Raw genomic sequence first — 25575 nt, 5'->3', positions numbered from 1 at the left:
TCACAGGCCCGGGGGCTTTGAAGGATTCCACCTCAGTTTTGAGGAGTGTGAAATTTGCTTTAGAGAAGTTTTTCACTGTGGTTTTCAGGGCAGGGGGTGGAGTCGGGATGTGAATATTCAGTGAGATTAGTTTATGGTCTGATCTTACCAGTGAGGGATACACTTCTGGTCTGGAGCATAGAGTCCCCATGTTGGTGATGATCAGGTCCAGTATGTTTTCCCCTCTTGTGGGAGTGGTAACAAGTTGTTACATAGCATTTGAGTTTATAAATTCTAGGAACCTTTGGGCTAGGGTGTTGGAGCTAGAGTAATGCTCCCAGTCTATGTTTGGGTAGTTGAAGTCGCCCAATATAATGGTGTTTGGAGAGACCTTCATATTTTCCAGTGTTCTCAGGAAGGCCGAGTGGGGTTCCTGGGTTTGGGAGGGTGGTCTGTAGCAGGCTATAAACTGGAAGGCAGTTTTACCCACTGTTAGTTGCACATGGATAGTCTCTGATGCTTCGTGCTGTGCCACCAACCTGGAGGTGTGGGTATCTTTGACGAATATTGATACTCCCCCTCTTTTTGTAGTACGGTCCAGGTTTTGGGGCCGAAAAGCATGGTATGAGGTATAACCTGGTAGTGCCGGGGTGCTCTCGGGAGCCTTGAACCAGGTTTCTATTACTGCACAGATATCGATGTTCTCCATGCTAAGGAGAGTTTCGAGTGCGTGCATCTTGAGGTTTAGACTTCTGGCATTGAGCAGTATTACTCTTAGTTTCTTATCCCTTGTGATACCTATGGAGGTGGGTTTGTCTTTTGAGCCTTGCCTAAAAAAGGCACTATGGGGGTAGCAAGAGCCTTTGCCAATATCCGAAAGCCCAGGGGTGACAAGTGCAAGCCGTCCCTAGCAAAGCATCGTGGCTTGTCGAGCATGTCATCCCAGGCTGACAGGCATTGGATCCCCTTTGAATGACACCAATACTTAAGCCAGTTGTTGAAATTGATCATCTTGTCTTCATATTGTGGCAACATTCTTGGTGAGGGTAAGATGCTACTCAAGGTCAGGGTCATACCGGCCTGGGCTACATGCTCAGAGAGCTCCTCTATGTCTCTTTTCATGTAGTCCAGGGAGGTACGTCTCAGGTCATTCACACCAGCATGGACAATGACTGAGTCATATTTGTACTTGCCTTGGAGTGACCTGAGTGCTTGTGTTATGTGGCGGATCCTAGCGCCCGACAGGCAGCTCACCGTGACCTTCTCCTTGTTCAGCCTGGTGAGCGGGACATCAGTGTGCCTGATGATAGAGTCACCTATTACAAGTGTATCAGGTGTGTTGTTTAGCCTTAAGGGCTGTGACTGTTCGGCACACTGGCTTTGTTGCACGAGTTTTGTTTTGGGGTAGCGGTTGCTTGGGTGTCTGCTTTGGAGGTCTCTGCTGCTTAGGCAGATTTTTATTTAGAGCCTCCGAGTATGTTTTTGTGTGTTTATGTGTTTGGTTTGCTGTCGTGGTAGGTCTATGTGAGATTGGAATTGTAGTGAGTGTGGTTTCCTTCTCCTCCTGACTGGTTTCGCCAGTACTGAGTTGAGAGAGCTTAGCCTCCAGTACGGCTATATGGTTGCATCTCTCACATGTGTTGGAATTTGTTGGGAGGAGGAGAGGGTTGTCTGTGTACATGAGGCAGTTGTAACATTGCCTCAAGATTCCGAGATTCACCAGCTGGACCGGAGAGGAGATTGACAACTGACCTTTGGACACGCTAGAATAGTATTGGGAATTCCTTTATAATTGAAAAAAAAGGGCCAATGGGGAGCGAGGTACTCAAGGGGAGTTTATGAGGGTGTAGTGCTTTTAATATTTTAGTGCTGACTTATATAATTGCTTTAGTGAGCAAGTGCCGGGTAATTTAAATGCAATGTGTTTCAGGTAACTTAAATGCAAAAACGACAAACAGCAACTTTCTTTCAAGTGAAACAAGGAAATAATTACAGTAAGCAATGCAGATATCACTAGGGATCCACAGAAGTGCTGAAAAGACACGTTTTAGGTAGAATTAGCGTTTCAGGGAAATAACAAGCAAACAAACAAGCAGCATACAATTAAAGCTAGATTCAGCAGGCCTGGATCTAGTCTATGCTACAGCAAACAAGGTGTACCAATTTCAGTAAGAAACAGTTCAAATATGCAGGCACTATAAGCCTTTAACCAGAAATTCCCAGCTCAGAAGGGCAGAGTCCAGCGTCTCCTCCCACAAGAGTGCAGACCACGAACCTTCTTAATGTAAAATAACTGGCCTGAAGCCCAAGTGCTTAAACCAGAACTAATACACTTTTAGAATAACAGACACTGAGCCCTCAATCAGCAGTTCACAACTTAGAAGGATGTAAGCTATCTGTCCTGCCACCACAGTGCAGGCCACAAACCTTCCTAATGTAAAACAACTGATCTGAAGCCCAAGTGCTTAATCCAAAAGACTTAGAATGATAGCTACACTTTAATCAAGTTACTGCCAAGCAGTAATAAATACAATTGAATACTTTAAAGAATGCCTGGATTAGTGCTCAAGTTATACAAACAAAGCTAGATTCAGCAGGCCTGGATCTAGTCTATGCTACAGCAAACAAGGTGTACCAATTTCAGTAAGAAGCAGTTCAAATATGCAGGCACTATAAGCCTTTAACCAGAAATTCCCAGCTCAGAAGGGCATAGTCCAGCCTCTCCTCCTTAATAACCCCTTTCTGTACACTAATTTCCCACTAAGAAAAGAATGAAAAATATAAGAACTACAGTAATAGTTTGCTGTTTCAGCTTGTGATTGTTAAACACATACACGGCACCTAACAAGTCATAACACTTTTTTAGCTAGCAGTAATTAGATGATGACCTTGTATTTTCATGTAGAAGATGCCTCTACACCCCTTCCCCAAAAAAGTAGCACAATTCTATGCACATATCTGATGCTTGATGGTAAGGAAAGTGAAATAAAACAGAAACTACTACTACAGTAATGTAATTTCAACATGTTGCTCTTGAACACATATACTCACCCCAAACATAAATGAAACACCTTTCAGAATTGGGCTAAAATTAAGGATAACTGCAAGACTGGGGCTTACCTCAGTAAAAACAAGAAACACGAACACATTTTGCCCGTGCTGTCCTTAGCATTGGTAGTGCTTTCCAAGCACACTTGAGCTCATTCTCAATGAAATAGGCTCGTGTCCCTCCATGGAAGCATGCAAGCACTCTGGGCTAAAGGAAATAATGGATCTTGATCCTAAAAATTAGCTGCAAATCTTTTTAAACAAGCAATTTTCCAACTACAATGTCTTATAATAGTTCTTTCCCATGAAAAATGTTTAAATGTTCTCCCTTTTCACCACTGTGACATGTGGCATCACCATGTCTGGTATTCCAGCCAATCACAATGCTTCGATACATGGACTGCACCTAATAGAAAGCATTCTTAGCCTTTAGGTCTGGTTTGAATGAACAGTTCAACAGTCAGCAGTTGCTCAAAAAAAAAAGTAAGTAAAACTTGCAATTGTGTCTCAGTTCTTTAACCTGCTGTTTCACAAGCCAGAGCCAAGCTTATAGTCAGGCTCTGGCTTTCCCACCTCTAATTTGAGCACACATATTGTATGAGAATATGTATATAAAAAAGAGCACATAATACAGGTAAAAGTAGGGTATAAAAATACAACAAAACTAGGCTGATGTACCTAAATTTGACTCATAAAGTTCTCTAGATGGAGTATTGTCAGTGTTCACTGATGGTAGCAAAATGTAAAAAATGCACCCAAATTTTGGTGTGGAAGGGTGTATGTCCCAAACACCCCATCACACAAGGCATCCATATTTGTGCTATGCATCAACCTATTTCAACTAATTAACCCATAGACTGCCATATCTTAGAGAAAACAAGAAAGATGTTTCCAAAGCAGCCCTTTCAGCTACCACATGCTACAGATGCCGTAAAATTTGCTAAATTTGGAATGAGACCCTGTTGGCTGCTCTTAAGTTCCATTGGTTCAGTTTTACATTCACATGCAGTAAAGTTAGACATTTAATGTCAAAAACTAGACATATTTTACAAAACACCAGAGCTGTCAAGCCTGACTAAAAACATAAAATGTTTCTTGAAAAATTAACTGGTTCATTGTTATTTTTCAAAAGTTTGCATCATTATTTTGAGTACAACTCTTCTGTCTGTGGTGCATGTTATAAATTTGCCCGAAGCAGATGTAATATCTCCCAGTATATGTGCATTTCTCAGTGTACATCAGCAGTTACACATGATTTTGTTATTTGCAGAAAAAATGCCCATTTTTCACTCAGATGTACATGTTAGGCTATAATTTGATGCTTGCTCTATCAGTATTTGTTTAATGCATAACAGTATACTTAACTCTAACCTGGCTGAGTGGAACAAAAGAATGAACACAGATGAGTCAACTTAGAATAACATCTTGGGTACTGGAAGAGCCAGGTCAGGGTTTGGGAGTGAATATATTAGCTCATCCATTCCAGGAGAGGAACTGGAGTTCTGCTTACAGCTGAAGCATGCACTGTTGGAGGCCAAGCCATGTTCTCTTGGCTGCACGCAGGTCACTCTGGTTACTGTTAATGTGGAGTAGGTTGACATTGTGGGTCTGTATTGTCCACAACATCATACTCACCCTTCCCAGTTTAGGTTCCCTTTCCATACTGACTTAAAAATTCCCACCCATAACCACATATATGATGCTGCACCCCCCCCCAACCCCCAGCTGCCATCCCACGTAACGGAAGATTGTTCTTATTAAAGGCCCTAGGACTTCTAGGTCATTTTCTTCCTGGAGAGGGAGGTCCACTTGCAGGGTCAGGATTCAGCTATGCTCCCTGCCTTCCAAAAAATGGGCAAGAGGAGCACTGAACAAAGGGGCTGATACATTATAAGGATGGATAGTAACAGTAAAAGGACAGAGGCCAGGAAAATAGATAAACGTATGTAACTTTCTGAAAATGGCCTAGTTCCCATTTTCCTAGTAAGGACAATTCAGTAAACAAAACATACATAAATAAAATAATGTATAGTAATCTACTTAAGCATTATATTTATACAAATTGTTTTTTAATTGGAGGAAGTAATTTGATAAAAAAGGTCAAATAAAACCGATACATTCAGTATTCAAATGGTGACTTAATTCTGAAATACGATTCATTTAAACCAGATTTCAATATGTTTTAATACTTAAGAAGAATTGTATTTCTTCCCAGGCATTTTCTAGATGTAGAAGTGGTTACAAGTATAATCAAGTAGTTAAGGCAATAAGCTGTAAAATTACAGTTATATAAGTAAACTTACCATAACAATAGATGTTTGAGTGATCACTGCTGCAGTAGCTTTAGCTGTATGGATTATATCCTGCCAAGGATATAAAAGTGGGCCAACTTCAAAGCCTTAGGGTACTTTATACATGCCCAAACCACTAGTCAGCTCGAGCTGAGTTGACAAAATACAACAGGTTTGGGCACCAAGCCCTTCAGAGTTGTCATACCAATGGAGAGAGGGAGGCTGATCATTGAAAGGACATAGTTAGGAACAACAAAAAATAAATGTCCACATTCTGGCATAAAAACACCTCAGAAAACAAGGGCAATGGAGGGAGTGGCTACTACATCTACTGTTATGGTAAGTTTACTTGCACAACTGTTCAATATTAATCATACTGATCACTGCTGCAGTAACTTTAGCTATATGAGTGGATTAACCTAGCTTACTACATCTGGGGAGTGGGAGGGGAAGGTTTCAGGAGCCCCCGGAGGATGGTCCCAGCAAAACCCGATCTAGACCTAGAGAAGGAATCAAGCTTGTAGTGCCTTGTAAAAGTATGCAAAGAGGAAAAAGTTTCTTCTTCAAGCATACTTTCCAAAAAGCCATAGGTTCATAGGTTGGTACTAGGCTATCGGCCCTAGGGCCTATACAAGCCTAGCCATAACAATTCCCCGGCTATTTCTTCCCACAATATTTACTTGCCTGGACCCCTGTCTAGCAGGGCGACTGATGTGATCCCCAGGGTGAATTTCCGATCTCCCATCCAATCGTCAAGGTTCCTTTTGAAGAGGGCCAGAGATATGGGCAGTCTGTTCCAGAGTCTGGGGAGTCTCTGGGTCAAGAACCTATCCCTCCAGCATGTTTTGTCCATTGCGATGACAAGGTTTAGATCCCTGGAGCGTATGGCTCTGAGGGATTGGGATTTCTTTAAGTGTAGCATGTCCAACAGCTCTGGGTTTGACATGGCTTTGTATGTTAAGCAGAGATCGCCTCTGAGTAGACGATATGTGACAGAGTATAGCTGGAGTTTTTTAGATGGTCAGCATAGGGCATCTGCTTTAGGCCCGTGATTCTTTTACTGAGGTGTTTCTGCGGCCTTTCCAGCTGTTGCAGATGTCTTGTGAGGTACATACCAAACAGGGCATTGTACTCTATAATGGGTCTAATGAGGGATGAGTACAGTGGGACAATGACCTCCTTTTTTCTGGATAAAAAGCCCTTAGTGATGAGGTATTTTCCTCAAAGGTAATTAAGCTACTCTTTAGTCAGAGGAAACGAGTTTGAGTTTTCAGGTCAATCTCCCATTTCATTGAGTATTTTTTTGTGTTGTGCTAGAGGATTGGGTTTAGGTTTGGTAGGTTTTGTTGTGTTGAGTTTTTAGGGGGGTTGGTGTTCTTTAGGGAGGTTGTGCTTTGCTAATTTATGGGTTATAGTTATAGGTTTATAGATAATTACTAGTCTATTTGTCTGTGTGGATCTTAAGAAGCCTAGTCCTGCATTCCCACGATAATTATTTGCCAATACATTTTGTAAAATATATCTCTGACACTAGCCACACATGTATATGTTACTTGCATGTTTCTTATGTCTGTGAGAGCTGTTGGAGTAGGGGTGTTGTCTAAAAATGTTTTCTGTTTCCAGGGGGTTGTTGTCAGTGTGTTAGCTACAAAGGGAGTCATGCTTGCTGAAGAATATGATTTTATATTTCTTGGCATTTAGTTTCAGTCCATGGGTTTGGCACCAACTATTTGTTTGGACAGGCCCTTCTGTAGGATCATGGTACCCTCTGGGGAGCTTATGATGGTACCAACTTGGTCAGGCTGTAATCCCTTAAATTTAGCTTTAACCTCTGAGAGAAAAATACCAAAGGGAGGTGGCCCATGGACTGAACCTTGGGACACTTCACTAGTGACAAGTCTTTTGGAGGAGGATGTAGAGCCACTCATCCTTACTTCCTGTGCTCCATCTGTATGCCAGTTTGTTATCCAGAAGAGGCCTTTGATCCTGCCTTGAACAGGTTTGTTGAGGTAACAGCCAGAGACCCCTGTTTGGGAACAGTTTGTCTTGACACAGGTTGTTCCATTTTCTTACCTTCACAAGAAATGAAAAACTGATTTGAAGAGCTGAAATATTTACTTCTGTCAAGATAGTACCTGAGATGTCTGTGGTCATTGAAGGTATGGAATATCCTTTCTCCCTTGTTTTTAGGTTCAAGAAAGAAAACAGGGAGATGGATAGTTTGGCTTAAAGTAAACTTGGATACCAATTTGGGCATAAAAGAAAGATTTGTTCTAAAATAAACCCTAGTAACCAAACAAAGAAAATGCAAAGCAAGAGGTTCACATCACAAAAAAAGTTTTTAAATAGTAGCTTCATTTTCTATATTTATGATGAATAATATCTGATGAAGTCTGTAAGTATTTGTGAGGAAAACTCTTATCTGTATAATTTTGTTTGGGGTTTGTGCAATCAACTGTTTTTGTGATGTGAACCTCTTGCTTCTAGCACCTGTTGGATCTGAAAGAAATGCTGTCTGTGTGGAAAATGGAATAGAGTTGATTCATCACAGGATCTTGTGGCTCAGTTATCACTGCTGAAGTGAGTGCAATCAGTAAAACAGGTTTTCATGTTAAGAATCTCAAGTCAGCGAGACTACCTGGTTTAAATAGAGCATGTGTTTCCTTCTCTAACACAAATTAACATCGCAAGGAGGAGCCGCCAGTTTTTTGGAGGTCCGTTATACAAAACATCTTTCAAAAACATTTTGATGTGAAAATGAATTGAAAGAGCAAGATCCATGGGCAGATGTGCTGAAATGGCAGATAAATGAATGGTGAAGGAGGAATGAGAAAGGGGGTATGTATTAGTTCGCCAAAAGATATTTTCGGCAAACATCTCTTCATCGGCACATAATCAGCAAAAATCACTTCTGCGATTAGTGGAATTTTCCCAGAGCAATGAAGTAGCTGGCCAACTACACAACTTCGTCCTTTTCTATAATGTAGTGCAATCTTGGAATTGGTATATATAGTTGGATGGCAGCTCCCCACTTTGGGGGGGGGGTGGAGTGAAGCCCCCAACTTGGGTGGGTGTGATTTAGTTAGTCGTTGGTTCTGTTGTGCTGCAGGGCAATTGTCTCATTGCTCTGGGAAAATTCCGTGAATTGCGGAAGTGATTTTCATTGATTATATGTCAATGAAGAGGTGTTTGCTGAAAATATATTTTGGCAAACTAATACAGACCCATAAGAAAGGCATAGGGTAGTAACTCAAACTCACATTGTAAAGTGACAGAAACACCAATACTGAATTGGTGTTGGTTATGTTATTGGCACCAACTAGAAATCATCTTCATCATCATCCACCCCCTCTTTCCCCACTTTACACATGGGGTTAGGTTGTGTCAACTGTGGCCATCTCTTTTTATTCAATACCACTCTCCTACCTTCTTCGACACTCAAGCCTGACTGTCATAGGTCTTCTTTCACTAACACAGCCGACTCTTTGGTGGATACCCTTGTTTCCTCTTGCCTTTTTCCTGTCTGCCCCAAATCCTCTTCACTAGATTGTCTTCTGCTTTTCTGCTCATGTGCCCAAACCTCCTTAATCTGTTCTCTTTGACATTTTCTGCAATTGAAGCTACTTTGGCTTTTGCTCTGAGGTCCTCATTTGTTCATCTGTTCCAAGGTGTGCATCCTACCACCCATCTCAGGCACTTCATCTCCATCAGCTCTTGTTTCCACAACTGCTCTGCCTTTACTGCCCAGGTTTCTGTATCATACAGTAGTGTTGATCACACCACTTTTTTGTAAACCTTACTCTTCAGTTTCTTTGTCATTCTTCTGTCACACACTACCCCGACACTGTGTGGCAGCTGGCTGCAGCCCCTCTGACTCTAGCTTCGACCTCCTTATTTAGACTTCCGTTCTTCTCAACATCCCCTCCCAGATACTTGAAGCTGTTAACTTGTTGCACTATTTTCCCTTCTAGCTCAGTATCTTCTGATTTCCCCCAATTTCTGTGATTACAACTGTCTTATCCGTAATCAGTTTCATCCCATGTGCCTTCAGTTTTGCCTTCCTTTCCCCTATCATTTGCTGAAGTTCTTGCTCATGGTCTGCCTGTAATGCCACATTGTCTGCATGCAGCAACTTTGTTGATCTGTCCCACCCAACCTGTTTGCTAATGTACTTCGTCATCAGTATGAACAGCAGTGGGTTCAGAGATGAACTCTGGTGTACACCCACTCGGAACCCTTTTGTGGGATCAAACGCCCTTCATACTTGAGTCATTGGGTCCTTGTACATAGCATGCTCTAATTCTGTCAGTGTTTCTGGGACTTGGAACCACTGCAGGACTACCCAAATCATCTTTCTTGGGACCTTGTCATATGCTTTCTCCAAGTCTGGGAATGGCCATTGGACTCTTTCCTCATCTTTAGCTTCTTTTCAAGTGTCTGTCTCACTGCAAATTTCCGATCAGTTGTGCTACATCCTGATCTGAATCCAAATTGCTCATCTTCCATCTTACTTTCTACTACTCTTTATATTCATTTATCAGTCACTCTCTCCAGAGCTTGCTTGCAGTGTAATTGGAGTATGATACCCGTAGACTGTCCATAGTTGTGATTGTGACCTTTCTTCTTGAAAGCAGAGGACAAAAGATTAGTCCAGATAAAATCATTTTAGCTAGCAGATCTAGGAGACTCTCTCTCTAGTGCCCTCCCTGTTGGAGTAATAAAATGTCTTGTTGAAGTTTCAAGTACTTTATTCAGTTAAGCAAGTTCTTGACGTTTATTCAATTAAGTAGCGTCTTCAAGAATACTCATCCATCTACGTACTTACTTCTTAGTGCGGTCAGTCTTTTATATCTCCCACTTTTTCCTGTAGCCCTCTTTTCTTTTGATGACCTCCAGGACTTCTACATTCCACCACCATTATTCCTTATGTACATTATTTCCACACCTGTCTCAGCCATGTATATGCTCTGTAGTCCTCACACATGTTGTTTTGAGACACAGTCATTCTTCTTTTACTCCAATTATTTTCTCTTCTTTTTGAGTTGCCAGAGCCCCGAGTAATTCCTTAAATGGCTGTGCTTTTTCTCCAGTCAACTTCCAGGTCTTCAGCCTGGTATCTGTTGACCTTAGAAACTTGTCTGACCATTGCTTGCAGCTAATTTTGGTAACTAGTGGTTCGTGCTGTGGGCTGACTGTTTCACTGGGGGATAACATTCCAATCACTGATTGTACCCCACCTCCCTTACTTTACTAGAAGTCTACCTGAGTTGCATGCTAGCCACTCTTGTATGTGATCTTGTTACTGTCTCTTGCTGAACCATGCATTGGCCACCATCAACATTTGCCAGACAGAAGTCTAGAGTGGCCTCTCCTTTATTTCTTGTGTTCCATCCATGTGGATCCAGACAGTCCTCGTATCTTGCTGTATCTGCCCAATATGTGCATTCAGATTACCCATTATCAACATCAGTTCATGTTGTCCTGCTTTATGGTTACCCATTGTTAACACCAGTTTGTGTCTTCTGAAGTCTCTCCCACAGCACAATTCCCACACCTTATCTAGCCTGTTGTCCTCCTGAGTAGTAGATTCTGGGCCCCAAGCCAAGTGGCTTTCTTGCACTGTCCTTCTGTCTTGTCTCCTGGATACATAGGATGTCCAGCCTCTTCCTTACCATCATGTGCACTCCTTCAAACCTACATTGAGTGTAGCAACTCTAAGTTCATGTTTGGCAAGTTGGTTTTGGTTTTATGTCCATCTAGTCCATGTGACCCAAGCTGGGTAACTGGACATCAGCCAGACAATAACTTACTGATCCAGGGCTGCTGGGCTTTATGGCAGACAGACACTGAACAGTAGGGGGCACATACACCCTTCACAGGTTTAGCACGGGTCTCTGGTATAAGTTAGACTGTTCCAGGTCCTCAACCCACTTATCACCAACAAATGCCCCTACCCATTTGGCAACATTAATCAACATGACTGAATTAGCTAGATATTTTACAGAATGAAGTGGCTAGCTCTGACACAGTGGGTAGTTTGTGATCCACGTTGTCCTGTCTTGAGGATACTGCACACACAGTGGATGCCCAAAGTAGTTAGTCTGTACAACCCTTCCCCATATAGGGCACCATCTAAAGTCTATGCTGCTGCTTACAATTCCATTCTTGGGTGAGTTTGAGATGGAAACACTCTCCATGTTTTGGGAGGTGGGAGGAATGGGTCTTTATCAATTCAGCAAAAAACAGTTCATCGAACGGCATTTTTACTGCAATTACATTGAACATGCCATTCATTGAATTGTTCATAATGAGGATCGTGGTACAGTGAAAATCGGGGAATTTGCACTTTCCTCACCATAGTGCAGTCTCTGAGTTGGTATACATATATACACATATATATATATTTCCGAAGAAATGCCGTTTGTTGACGTGATGGTTTGCTGAAGTGATATAAACCTGAGAGGAACCCCACACAGAGGCACAGAAAGAAAATACAAACTCCATACAGGGATTGCCTAGAGGTCAGGATTAAATCAACAAGTAAAACTTTTCCATTCGATAATATTTTCTATACGATTTCTTGCTGCCATTATTTCCTGCTGCACATCTTCATTAAACAGGTGCCTAAAGGTAATTAAAACTCTATCATCCAGGCATTCACTTAAAGTTGATTGGGGTTGGGGTTGGGATGTTCCAAGCACTCCTAATCTTGTGTGAGTAGATCCATTCTGTGAGGAACCTTGTGGTAATTACCCCTGGCCATTTGTAAAAGTAGTGAAACTACTGTTGCCTGGGTCAGAAGGAAGTCACCCCAATGATCTTGGGAGGATTCCTTCTAAATCAACATGATTGAAATTAGTGGAAAGGGTAGAAAAGCATACAGGGAAATTCCTGTCTAAGGAAAGAAAAAGGGATCTGTCTTCCAGGTCTTCTTGAATGGGGTCCTAGAGCAGAATCTCATGGCAGATGATTGCTCAGAGAGGAAGCAAACAGGTCTACTTGAAGAACTCCTTACAAGTGGATCAAATCTCACAAGACACCTTGATCTAATTTCCATTTGTGAGGGTCTGCCTTTAGTCTGATCAGCTTGTCTGAGACACAGTTTTGCTTTGGTAGGATGTATGATGCCTTTCAAGTGATTGTGCTGTGAAGCTGTATCCCAACATGGCTAGTGTGCATCGAGGGTAACCCTGGTTCCTCTTTGCTTGTTGATGCACCACATCACTGTGGACTATCTGTAATAACTTGTAGAGGTCCCAGGGACCAGACATGATTCAGAGAGTTCAGTGCCTTGATCAGGGCAAGCATCTCTTTTATATTTATATGCTTGGGTATGTCCTTGGTGTTCCACACTCCATGCGCTTTTATCCTTCCTTAAACAGCTCCCTAAGCAAAGTCCAAAGGATCTCTGCTGACTGACTGCTTTGGAACAGAGAGGTAGATGGGGAGACCTGGATGTAAGGAAATTTGCTGTCTTCACCAAGTGACTTCTACTCTGACAAACCCCAGCACTAGAATTTGAAAAAAACAAAAGATGTTGGTGCTGGGACAAAAGAGACTTCGGATACTGTCATATCTTTCTCTTGGGAAATATTGCCAAGGGTATCATGAGGATCATAGATAGCATGACACTCAAATTCCTGAGGTATTCCCTTGCAGTGACTGAAGTCTGAGTGGAAAACCTTAAAAATAGATCTAGATATAGACCTATATTTTCCTGTGGAAAAAAAGCTCTTTGAATGGCGGTGTCTAGCAGACATCCCTGGAACAGAATCCTGTGTGAAGGATCAAAAAAGAATGTTGAATGCTCTCTTGAAATCTCAGCATGTGCAAGAGATCTCTCGCCCAAATGTGAGGTTCATCACACTTTGAAAAGGACTCTTCCATAGTTAGACAACTTGTTATCTTAGCAAGCGTGGATACCTTGTTGCATGCAGAGAGCTATAACTGGAGATAAACACTTTATGAAAACTCTTGGTGCAGTGGATAGTGCAGGGGGTAAGGCAGAGAACTGATAATGTGATCCAGATACACAAAACCCTAAGAAATGCCTGAAGTCTAAATGAACAGGGATGTGATGATAAGCATCTTTTAAATCTAGTGTTACCAAGAAACTTAAATAAAGAAGAGGTAGCAGGTTGTGAAGTGACATCATTTTGAACTTGGGCACTATAGCAAAGAGTTCTATGAAAGAAAGATCTAGAACTGGTCTCCAAGTATTTTCTTTCTTTAGCACTGAAAATATCCCTGAATAAAATCCTTTCTCAACTTGGGAAGTAGGAACTGGTTCTATCTCTCCGTGAGACAGTATGTGTCGAAGGACAGGGGGAAATAGAGGAGTCTAGCTTGATGGGAGAAGAATTACCCTCTGGAAAAGAGAAATTTCCTCCCACTACCATCTGCAAGCTTGATGAAGGATATTTAGAAACCATTTGTCTGAAACTATCTTTTCCTAAAGAAAAAGGGGAAATTCAGACTTTCTGGATGGGAAAAGAGACTGCTAGTGTGGGAGTAGAGCTCAAGGTCCCTTAAATATGTGGTGCAGTGGTGCAGCAGTTGCGTTGTCACCTCGTAGCAAGAGGTTCTCCAGTTCGATTCTTGGCTGGGGCACCTTCTGTATGGAGTCTGCATGTTCTCCCTGCATTCGTGTGGGTTTCCTTCAGGTACTCCAGTTCCCTCCCACCTTACAAAGACATATTTCTGGAGCTTTTCTCCCCAGGCCTCCACTGAAAATTGGCTTTGTTCCAAGTCAGATTTTCCTGGTAAACAAATGTTAAATAAAAAAAAATGTTAAATAAAATAAATAGTTATTTTGACTTGGTGAGCTGTCCTTTCTTTGTTTTTTTTTTTTTTTTTTGGGGGGGGGGGTTCCTGTATTCTTTTTCAAACTCCTCCTGCCATTTCTTCTGACATTTCTGTTTACATGCATTTTGGCTAGACTGTTTATTCTGTTTATTTATTTATTTATTTATGTATTTATTTATTTATTTATTTATTTTATTTATTATTTATTTTTATTTTTTGCTGAAATTGGATGAAGGGTTAGAGAAACCTCTTTTAAAAATTGAAAAAGGAGGGCTGAAAAATCTTAGAAATTCCCTTAATCATCTTGCTCCTTTCATCACACTTTTTGATAACATCTACAGCAGAGGACCCAAAAACTAAATCTCTACCCAAAAGAGAATTTAAAAATCTCATTTTCACATCACTTGGAAGGTTTTGACAATGCAGCCAGGCCAACCTTCTCAAAACAGTAGCAGTGGCCATAGCTCTGGAAGAAGCATCAACTGAGTCATACACATAGTAATCAAGGTTTAGTGACCTGTAAAATGGCAGAAACTGAATTATTTAAAGCAGATTTTTTTCTCTCAAGAAGAAATTACAACAAAACATTCCTCATACTTTCACAATTAGTTAGAATAAATGTTAACATATGTGCCTGACAAATCAAATTTCTGAAAATCAAAGCTGCAAAAGCATACTTTTTCCCCATACTTGTCAGTAAACTTCCCATCCTTTTCAGAAGGAGTATAATGTCTAGCAGCAGTAGGATTAACTAAGGCTTATAGCTACTGGGTCAAGTCTGTAAATGTATAAAGTTTGTTTTATCTGCCTTTCTAGTGACAGCAGGCTGACAATCTGTAGAACTGCAGGCAGTGACCAATGTGTTCTCCAAACCTAAAGGAATGGGTGGAAGTTCTAGAAATTCCTTTTGTAACAGTTCATTGTATTTTTCAGAGGGACTGAGAAACCTTAGTGTTCTCTCAATGAAAATACAGGCATATTCTGAAAACAATCTGACAGAAAGGGAAACCCACCCTCATGGGGAATCAGAAACTGAGCTGTCCTCTGATTCTGAATCTGAAATCTGAGGAGAAACCCGTCTGTCCAATTACCTTCCTGTCCAGATTTATAATCTTAAATCTCTTCATGAAAAGAGATGTCCCTTTTTCTTTTATCATATATGAAGAGTCAATACCCTGAATTAAACCATGAACCTGACCCAGTAAACTACTCCTGTATAAGGAAATTTGAGAAGGAGTAGATACATGTTTATTTATTTTTTTGTTTCTTTTTGACAGGAGAAATCAGGCAAACAATGTTATTAATGGTATCAGCAACTTCCCTGGGGAGGGCACAGCATTCTGACTAAACAGGGAAGTCTTCCCTTTTCCCTCTACCAGCACTGACAAGAGTGGCACTGTCTTGCTCACTGAGGGGACCCCAAGAGTTGACGAGTATGCGGCTAAACCGCAGTCCATAGTGCGTATAGGTGCTAAAACAGAGGGATTTGGAATAAAAGATGAGTGTTCTGAGGAAACAGCTGTGGCCACAGCAGACCCTATCTGTGTTTTAGACAAATTGCAAGCCTGCTGTGGTGGCAAAGGATGTTTGCTTAAGTGTTTTGTTTTGTGGCTGAAAGAAAAGACTGACCATGCAGCCGGTATTTTGTTCAATGGTCAAGCCAAAATGGTGCATTTTTCCCTGAAGAAAACAAGCAGCATAAGTTAGTAAAACTCTAAAGTTGGTATAAGTCTCTTTTCTCCAATAAAAAAATAAATAAATAAAAATACAGTCAAACTACTTTAAAACACTTTATCAGCCCCCAAAATGTAAAGTAAAAATAATTTCTCAACAGAAAAAGTGTGCCCCCTGTTAATGCCATCAAAAGGCATTAAAATAGTAACTCCTAGATGCAAAATAAACTTCCTAAGCGGAAAAGTACATCAGAACAATAAATATTTTATGCTGAAGTTTTTTTTCCCCAAAGGGAACTTATCTGCCCAGCAAATTTACAGCATAAGCCGACTGTCGATCCTGAAAAGCCCACAGGGGAGCTCTCTCTTCACTCAGCTCAGCTGAAGGTAACTAATGCTTGGGCATGTGGAACATGCCCTGATGTTTTGGAAGCTGGATGGCTGTTGAATCCTTGGAAGGATGTACCCCGTATAGCAAAGGTTACTGCAACAGTGATCAATATAAAGAACATTTTAGTATGTCTAGCAGATTTAATTTTAGTTTCTACCTCTTCACTTGCACAATGTTTGATTTGAAGCAAACCAACTAATCAGATCAAAATGTATTTGACCCAGCACTAAATCAGATGTCAGATCAGAGAGATGTCTCTTTTCCTGAAGAGATTCAAGATTCTGAATCTGGATAAGAAGATGATGGGACAGACATGTGTTTTTCTCCTCAGATTTCTGATTCAGTCTCAGGAGAGCTCAGTTTCTGTATCCCCAAGTGGGGATTCTCTTTCAGACTATTTTCAGAATATACCACTTTCAGTGGGAGAATTTACAAACTAGATTTACAATTGGACATATTTACATCCTTTACATATATGTAAAAAAAAAAACTCCAGTTAGAACCTTGTTTCCTCTGCACTGTTTTTATATGAGTACTTAGTAGCTTATTTTTTAAATGTATTGCATTAAACCTTTAGGCTGTATTTGCAGGTGAATTCCACAATATCATGAACTCCTTGCATTCTGCCTTCTTCAGATGCATTGTTGCCTGAATTACACAATTAAAGTAATCTGTGATGGACAAGGCTTTCTGTTGCACAGTGAAATAAGGTTATTTTATAACATTTTGTGTGTAGAACATTAGACTGTTTTCCTTTTAATAACTTAGTTAAGTATCTCATGTTTTTGTAATGATTTGAAATTATTTTGATACCTAATAGAGTCCAGTCAGCTGTCTTATTGCTTAATCCTTATTTGTAAAAAGAAAACTAGAACTATTTACAAGACTGTGCAGAATGTTTTTTTAACTGAAATACAAGTCAGAAATAAACACAAAATTAAACATCAGTATGAAAAACAAATCTGATTAAAGCAGTAATATTATTCCATTCCATTCTCATTTTACTTTTTTTTTTAGTAGACCACGCTGACGTCATCAACAGAATCCTGGAGTACCAGGAGTGCTCCTTGGGAAGCTGCACACGGCCTTTCTGTAAATACTCCCTTCCTACCCCTTCTGCCACTTCTACAGTAAGCCTTTTGCAGCCATCATGCTAACCAAAAACCAACAAATGGGAATGTCAACCAACCACATAAGAAAACAATTAAGATATACACAGTGCTCTGCTATATAAGGTGTAGAGATCAATAGACTTTTATAACAGATTGCTGTAACACATGTAATCAATTATATTGACCATATGATAAGTGCATCTAAACAGTGGACTGCTGGTTTACTGTACATTATTGATGATAATTGTTTATTGTCTTTTTTAAGTGTTATCTTACTGTTTTGTTTACATCATAATGTATTAGTTTGTTTTAAAGATATATTTGTACAGGTACAGCCAACACCATGTTTTCCATTGCCATGAAGTCTTTTTTTAGAAGTACATGTTGATGGAGGGAATTATCAAGCGTTATAATGTTTAAAGCAGCATCATATAGGAACTTACATGCCTGCTAAAGAATGTGGTTAGCGGTGTACTATTTTACAATATTTAAAAAGTTGGTAGAATTCACTTTACTAATAGCTGTAGAATTATTATGTATTCTTATAGTGTTCAAAGAGTAGACTAGAAACTCCTAATAGTGAAAGGGACTGTATTTTCTTCATGTAAAACATGGAAGGGCTGTTTCAAGTCTAGGTTCTGGCTCCACTTTCAGGAATGTTTCTTTTTTGTGCCTGTAACTTAAATAGCTGAAATGGAAGACCAGAATATTAAACAGTCATCTGCATTCAGAATGTATTTATGAAGGCTGTTATACAGGTAAAGAGTACAGAAACCAAGTGGGTATAGCGTAGTGCCACGTGTAACACAGTATAAGTAGCATTTCTTCTTGTAATCACATATGACCAGTTTAAAGTTTACTATGAATACATCAGAGCCAGGCATGAAGTTCCATGAAAATTCAAAAGCGCTGTTTTTTCACAGACTTTGGGAAAGGAGAAACATGGTTTTGGTACTGTCTGCTATGATTTAATGTGTAAGTATGGGTTTTGCACAACTGTGCCACTGACTCAAAAAAGATCACAACAAGTCAAGTGAAGTCAGGAAGATTGCAGTTAATCTTGCTTGGAATTGGTTGCTTAAAACAGGGCTCAAACATTTTTGACCGTTTAGTTTTATTTCATTACTATGAACCTGGCACAGATGTGCAAAGAATGTAAATGTATAGAACAGCCATTTTCATTTCATATTAAAGCACTGAGAAATCATTCAAGGTTCATTTGTAGGGGAGTGGTTGTACAGAATGTTGAGGGTAGTTCATTAGGTGCCACACATTTTTTTTTAAATGCTGGCAATCATAGAGTAATTTATAAATGGACTTTTGGAATGAAAGCTTAACGCACTAAAGTTGTCACCAAATTAAAAAAAAACAATCTTGGATGAAATGCCATTTTTGAGGTAGAACTATTTAAATTAGTTGTGCAATTACTTACTTTGATTTGTTCAAGAGGAAAAAAGTCTTCAGACTATAAATTTCGCAATTCACACATGCTATATAAAGTCACAGAATGAATGAGTGACTCTAAACAGTGTCATAGGCAGGAAACTGTATATTTTTGATTGCCATGAAATGTTCAGATACAACATCCTTGAATCAATATTTTTTAATTCTCTTAACATCTCCATTTTATAATTTTCCACATTTTATGGACCTATTTTTTTTAATTTATCCAAAGTTGTTTCACTCTCCATAATGTCTCAGCATTATGCAAGCAATGTGCACGATTGATGAAATTTGGACAAAACGGGTCATACAGAAAGCTGAATTTAATGTGGATGTTACGTAAGTCTTAATACAATTAAATCTCTAAAACACAGAATTAGCAAAGCTGTATTTGGAAATAATTTATAAAAGGACATTAGATTTGTAGTTTTTTTAGATCAAAGATGCTCTTTTCTTCTGTCACTACAGTATTTTTTTTTATTTTTTTTAATGACACGTTATTCTTCAAATACATTTTCTCAAGCAGCCATGACATTTTGTTTTATATGTGCTAGTCTATATGAGTTTGATTTAATATTTACTTTTTTATAGGTTGTTATAATTCATAACATTTATTATATAACATATTGTGACCCCAAATTATTAAGAAAATATTTATCTGTTGTATATTTCTCAAAAATGTAACCTACAAAATGAACTCTGTGAGGAAACATATTGCCCCATTCTTGTTGAATGGATTTAATATGCTGTTGACCTGATTTTACCATGTGCCTGTCAAAAGTCCTTAAATTATGTAATTGTGGAATTAGTGATAATATTAGAGGATTTAGAGCACAGCCTCATCCATCTGTACATATGATTGCATTATATTAGGTTATTAGAGAGCATCATGTTTATTCATGTCACATATTTTAATTTGCTTTATATTAGTTTTCATTTGTGTGTTATTTTTACATTTATGGTAGTAAGTAATGAATTTAATTTGAAGGAGTGTTTAAGAAAAGTGTAGGGCTTTAAATATCATATTGGTACCCACGTCATTTTTTTGCAATGTTAACTAACACACTTAAGCATGATAAGGCATAAACTAAATTCAGAAACTAGTTTGTATAGTTTACAGTTTAAAAGAACAAAATTAACTTTGTATGTAACTCCTACAATGATAGATTCATTGTTAACTAATTATGATATTAAGTTGTTGCTATGGCAACAAAACTGCAACATGGCTACCTTTGTATACATTATTTGTGAAGTTTTCACATGTAAATTAAAATGTGCAACAGCATGAACTTGTTAAAGGTACAGTTCGATACTGTCAGACTAAGAAGTGGTAAAATATTTTTAAAACCCAAAGTCCCATGTGAGAGCTGAATCTATGTCATTGTGTCACTTTTCAGTCAAAGACGTTTACAACACATGGATTTAGAGTCAGGTTTTATAGCGTGTAGAACTCGTTGTGTGAATAGGGTTATTCCACAGTATTTGGTATTTCTAGGGCAATGCACTTCATAATAAATTTATTCCAGCCCTGGTCTCAAATAATGCCAACATTTTTGATAAAAGTACACCAATTTTAAAATTTGCTGCCACTGTATTTTCTTTTAAGAGCATATTTTCAGCTACAAATGTATTTTATTAATTTATGCAGTTTTTCAAGACAGACTAATTTGATTTTTTTTAAATACATTTTTTTTAGTCAAATTCAGTGTCAGAACAGTTTTAGATTTTGGCACTGCATGTCAGAAGTAGTGTGGAATAACCCCCTTAACAGTGTTGAGGATATAATTATGCTGCAGTTTAACAGATAAAAGTTAGTGTACGAATGTGTGAGACACATCTTTTTTGCACTTATGTACATAGTTATTGAAAGAAATATTCGGAACTTATTTTGAATATAAAAAAGTCTGTAATAATATGGGAAAGTTTGTAAAAGAGATAGGTATTACTAAGGCTTTGACAAGGAGGCATTTTTTGCTATAAAACTTATCTGAAAGCATGATGTTGCTTTGCTGTTGTAAAAGCTTTGTAGTTTGCCATAGCTTACAATACAGCAGATGGACAACAATTGAAAATCCAAACCTGCAGCACAATACATGGAGAAAGAGTTGCAAAGTGATGTATAAAAGATTATGACAAAGATTTTGGGTTGCTTCCAAGTTTCTAGTATGCTGTTTCAGCTTAGTGTGTAGAGGGATTATAAACCAGTGAGCTAAATTGTTGACAGATGACAGAATAAGAATTAAAATACACATCCTCTTTCATGCTGGGCATAAACCTGAATAAATCATATCAGTGAATTATTTGCGTACATTCTTTATGAAGTATCTTAATTACATGACTGGAATTATTGCTTCATTTATTCTGGTTTTTGGATCATTTCCATTTATACAGCAATTCTAACTTGGCAATTAAATATAATGCTGAAAACATTAAAGAGGGATTCTGAATCCTAAGTTATAAATCAAAGGTAACAGCTCTTTTCTTGGCATGCCTGGAGAACATGCTAAATGTCTTGACCCTGCTGCATTAACCTTACAAAATGTAAAATATAATTATAAGCCTACTTATTTCAAAACATGTCAGATATATCTACTGCACAGCTACTTGGTAAGGCATGCAGTACATACTTAAGATGCCTTTATTTTCATGCATTAATTTCTGCTGTCGGGACTGTGATTCATAAATAATGCACAATCGGCTATCATAACAGTAGACTATGGTTCATTATCATATTATGGTAATGAGGGGATCTGTTGCTGAGCTCCCACTGGAGGCAACTTACCACCATCACTGTCTGGGTTGAGTCTTGCTCCATTATTTACAAGGCTTTATCAGTTGCTACAGACCCACTAGCCCTGAAGTATTAATTAATAATAATGGTGAATACAACCCACCATGTTAGTAGTGCACAATTATGTTTCGATCTGTTGAGTACTCATCTCCAATAGCCATAAATGTACCATACAGTATGATATGTGACAGATGGGGACATTTTTATGCCTACCATTGTGTGTTCCATAAGACACTCATTTTTCACAATCTATTTTGTGCATTAAAAAAAAACAAAGCATAAATAAGAAGACAAACTAAGAATTTCACAAACAGAATGCTAAAATGCAGAGACTGTGACTGTATCGAAAGAATACTATAAAGCAAAAGTATGAGAAGATAAGCGCTTTTGTTTTAATGATAAAACTTCTTCAGGTAAAACATTATCAAATATGGAAAGCTTATATAGAACCTTTTAATCATTATTAAGAAATCATGTGGCAGCCAAGCCCCGCAGAGAAGAAGTTACAAATTAAAGAGCATGTTTACTACACTTAAAACCTATATAGCACTACTATAGAATTAAAGTTTAGAGATGAGGGAACTTTACTGGCAGCTGCGACTTAATGCTGCAAGTTGGCCAGGTTTAGATGAACAAACCTCTGTTGTGTGTTTATTAAATTAAAAGCACTGCCCAGATAAAACCGTCCTCTGTTGAGGTCATTTTTCATTATGTATATACATATATATATATATATATATATATATATATATATATATATATAAATATATATATATATATATACACATACAATTAAAAAAAAGAAACACTTGTAAGTCTATGAATGGACAGTTTTGAATTTTAATGTGTTTGTAGTTGTGCTATATAGGTTTTAAGTGTACCAAACATGCTCGTTAATTTGTAATTCCTTCTTTGGCGGCTTGGTTGTCACATGATTTCTTAATATGATTAAAAGGTTCTAGATAAGCTTTCCAGATTTGATAATATTTTATCTGAAGAATTTTTATCATTAAAATGAAAGCACGTATCTTCTGATACTTTTGTGTTATAGTGTTCATTCAATATGGTCAGTGTCTCTGCATTTTAGTGTTCTGTTTGTGAACTTCTCATTTTAAAAAGGACATGGGTTGGTTGTTTAAATGTTAACACCATTAAAAATTTGAAACTATGAAAATGGATCTCTGAAGAAAACATGGCATATAATTTGCCTGAATTTGTAATTGAATATTTTGTTTGTTTGGGGGGGGGGGGTGTTCAACCTTGCCTCTTATGCTGGGGAAAACCTGCATGAACGTTCCACAGTCATAATCATCTCTATGGTCACTATATCTGGCAGAATGAGATATATATAATGATCTGGGAGTACTGATAGTTTTCACTATCTGCTTTGTCACAGCAAGAATCACACTGTTGATCTTCAACCAAATGTACAACTCAGTTTTTAAAAAACTTTATCTGAGTGATAAATATTTTAGTAATATTTATCATGATTATTACTTTGTTGGATTTAAGCAGCTTTAAACAAGGACAGAAAAGAGAACTAGTCAAATGTTTTATCTTGCTGGTTGCATAGGGTAACACTGCATCCAGTTGTTTAAGATTCTTCCTGTACTTCAAAGAAACATCATGTTGTTGCCATGAACCCATGATCAGATAACACAGCCAGTTTCTGGATCAGTATTTATATTGAGATATCCTTCATCTTAATTTTTACCCCACAATCACCACCAGTATACTATGCAGCCATGCATAACTCATCTGTCCCTTAGATGTTGATAAACCTGTCCCTTAGTGGAATTTTACTATTGCCACATATCTAAAAAATTAGAATTAATACTTAGAATCATATTCCCAGTCATGCTCATCTCTTAAAAATCTTCTATAGCTAGCATGCTCCTGTAAGGATCCTGTGTGCCTCAAATCAAAGTTACCTTCACACCTATAACTCAATCATGGAGTACTAAGCAACTGTCATATCAGAATGGAGCAAACTCCTGGGTCATCTTACAACTGTAACTAATTATCCAACCTTTAAGACCCTAGTCATACCAACTAGTATCTCAAATTTCTATGATGTCTTAACTTATATTCCTCTTAAGTACATGCTCCTCTTCTGCCTGACAGTGCCTCCTAGGCTGTTCAAATGTTAGCTTCTCCTAACTTGAAGACTCCTTTTTAGCCGTATAGATTCTCAGGTCACCCTAATAGTTATTAAACCAGTTCTGTCAATTTATTTTACTTACATACCTCAACTCCAAATATATCCTTCCTATATCTTATCTACTGTTCTTCTGTCATACGTTTTTCTCTTTAATATTCATACATTAAATCTCCCCCTTAATTTTTCACACCATCACCAACTTGCTCATTCCGTCTCCCAGTTCCATCTCCCCACTCCCTCTTCATACTTATATACTTTCATTCTGCTTCAAAGCTCTCTTCACCAATCCTCCCTCATTTTCAGCCGTGTGCTGACCTTTTCCTTACATGTAGGTGCTTGTTTCATAATGTCCGTTTTATAAATATTTTATATTATTTTTTATTCTGTGTAAATTTTGTCAGTATTCTTGAAATGCATTTTAAAACTTCAGTGTATTTACGTCACTGTATATAGTTTGCTGCTTTAGCTTTTTCATTATTTTCCCTACTTGTAAATATTCTAATGTTATGCTATTTGTTGCTTTTTTTTTTTTTTTTTTGCTGTTACTGTTGTTGTTTTACTTTATTTTCTTTATTGCTATAGAACTAATTTAAACGTCTTGGGCTCTGTCTCCCCTTGGGCCCCCAGTGAAAGTGGGCCTCACCTAGTAGGACTAACCTAGTTAGAAAAACCAACAAACCAGGCAGTCAGTGTAATCCCACCTTCAAATTAACTTTTAAAACGGATACAAATGCAGATTATTTGCATTTAAAGGACAACAGTATGAAAAAATCTGGATTAAAAAAAACATTTTAATCACAGCTTGAACTTCTTCTGCTGTATTAATATCATATATAATTCTAAGTGGTTAGTACAATTTCTTATCTTGTTATATCTCAAAATAACTTGATGTGGGAGTATCATGCAGTGTGATTTCATTTAGAAATAGTTTTATCTCCCTGATGTAATTTTATGGATTTTCTTGGGATACAATGCACTCTTATGAGAAGATAATTTGCTCTTATCATCTCTATACACTGGCTTACAGTTAAAGTACTATGATTTTAACATCAGCCAACAGCACTGATTTTTTTAATGACTTAGGTTTCTCTGATTATTACAAATGGCAATCCTTCTGCCAAAGCATTTTAAAGTGCATTTGAATGTTAATCTTGAACAAACAGGTGAATTAGTAGCCTTTTCAAGCTCAGAGCTGTAGCGCCAAGTCACATTTTCAAGCTAAGGTGTGAAAAGTTTGTTACCTGTGAGTAATAACTTGTACTGTGGATGAGCTGGCTAGTGTCATACCCTAGTAGACTTTTATTGACCATGCAGTTAGAATTAGTATTTTTCAGGTGGACCCCCCCCCCCCCCAATTACTGTCTTGCCTCAACCAAAGACTGTGAATAGATGCTGTAATTAATATCAGAAGAAACTGTATATAGAGAGTGCAAAACCAATGCAGACAAAACAAAAAAAAATGATTATGTAAATATTTTCATTTGTATAGAGAAGGAAAGATAATTAGCAAAGAAAAAATAAATGTGCATATCATTTTACTGTTCAGGTATATTTGAATGCTTAATTTGAAACATTTCTCTGGTTTAGGCTTAGAGCTTTAGTATTCGGCCAACATGTCTAGCTGAAGTGAAATATTCATCATCTCTGACAGATTATACACACTTAAGTACACAAGTTTAATAGTTTTACTAATCCTATAACTAGAATCAGTGATCTAACCTAAGTATTCTATTTCCTTTTAGTAATATATGGCTCAAATGTACCTATCCCTCCTTAATTCAGTGTAAAAGATGAAGTGACAAATACAAGAAAGAAATACCTGACTATACAAAAAAATCTAAACAAAGTCAGGTTCAGGCATAAAACAAGTGTTACTTTTAC

General features: G+C 38.2%; 1 protein-coding gene across 8 annotated transcripts in view; it reads left to right on the top strand.

Moving 5' to 3' along the window:
• Window positions 1–21039, top strand: part of LOC122789971 (muscleblind-like protein 2) — a 938268-nt gene extending 917229 nt beyond the window's left edge. For 6 of the 8 annotated variants that reach the window (XM_044057472.1, XM_044057473.1, XM_044057475.1 and 3 more), the window contains one exon: window positions 17205–17323. Coding sequence is in view for 2 of the 8 variants with exons in the window: in XM_044057477.1 (XP_043913412.1) it covers window positions 17205–17344 (140 nt within the window). In the remaining 6 variants the exon portion in view is untranslated. Of the gene's footprint in view, window positions 1–17204 lie in introns of all 8 variants that reach the window. The other 2 variants (XM_044057477.1, XM_044057479.1) reach the window with 2 other exon arrangements.
• Window positions 21040–25575: the final 4536 nt, after the last annotated feature.

The sequence above is a fragment of the Protopterus annectens genome, chromosome 15.part0 (genome assembly GCF_019279795.1).
Source record: "Protopterus annectens isolate FY-2018-M chromosome 15.part0, PAN1.0, whole genome shotgun sequence".
In the NCBI taxonomy this organism is placed as follows: Eukaryota; Metazoa; Chordata; order Ceratodontiformes; family Protopteridae; genus Protopterus; species Protopterus annectens.
The sequence above is the reverse complement of the archived record's forward strand: the minus strand, read 5'-3'. Positions and strand labels throughout refer to the sequence as shown.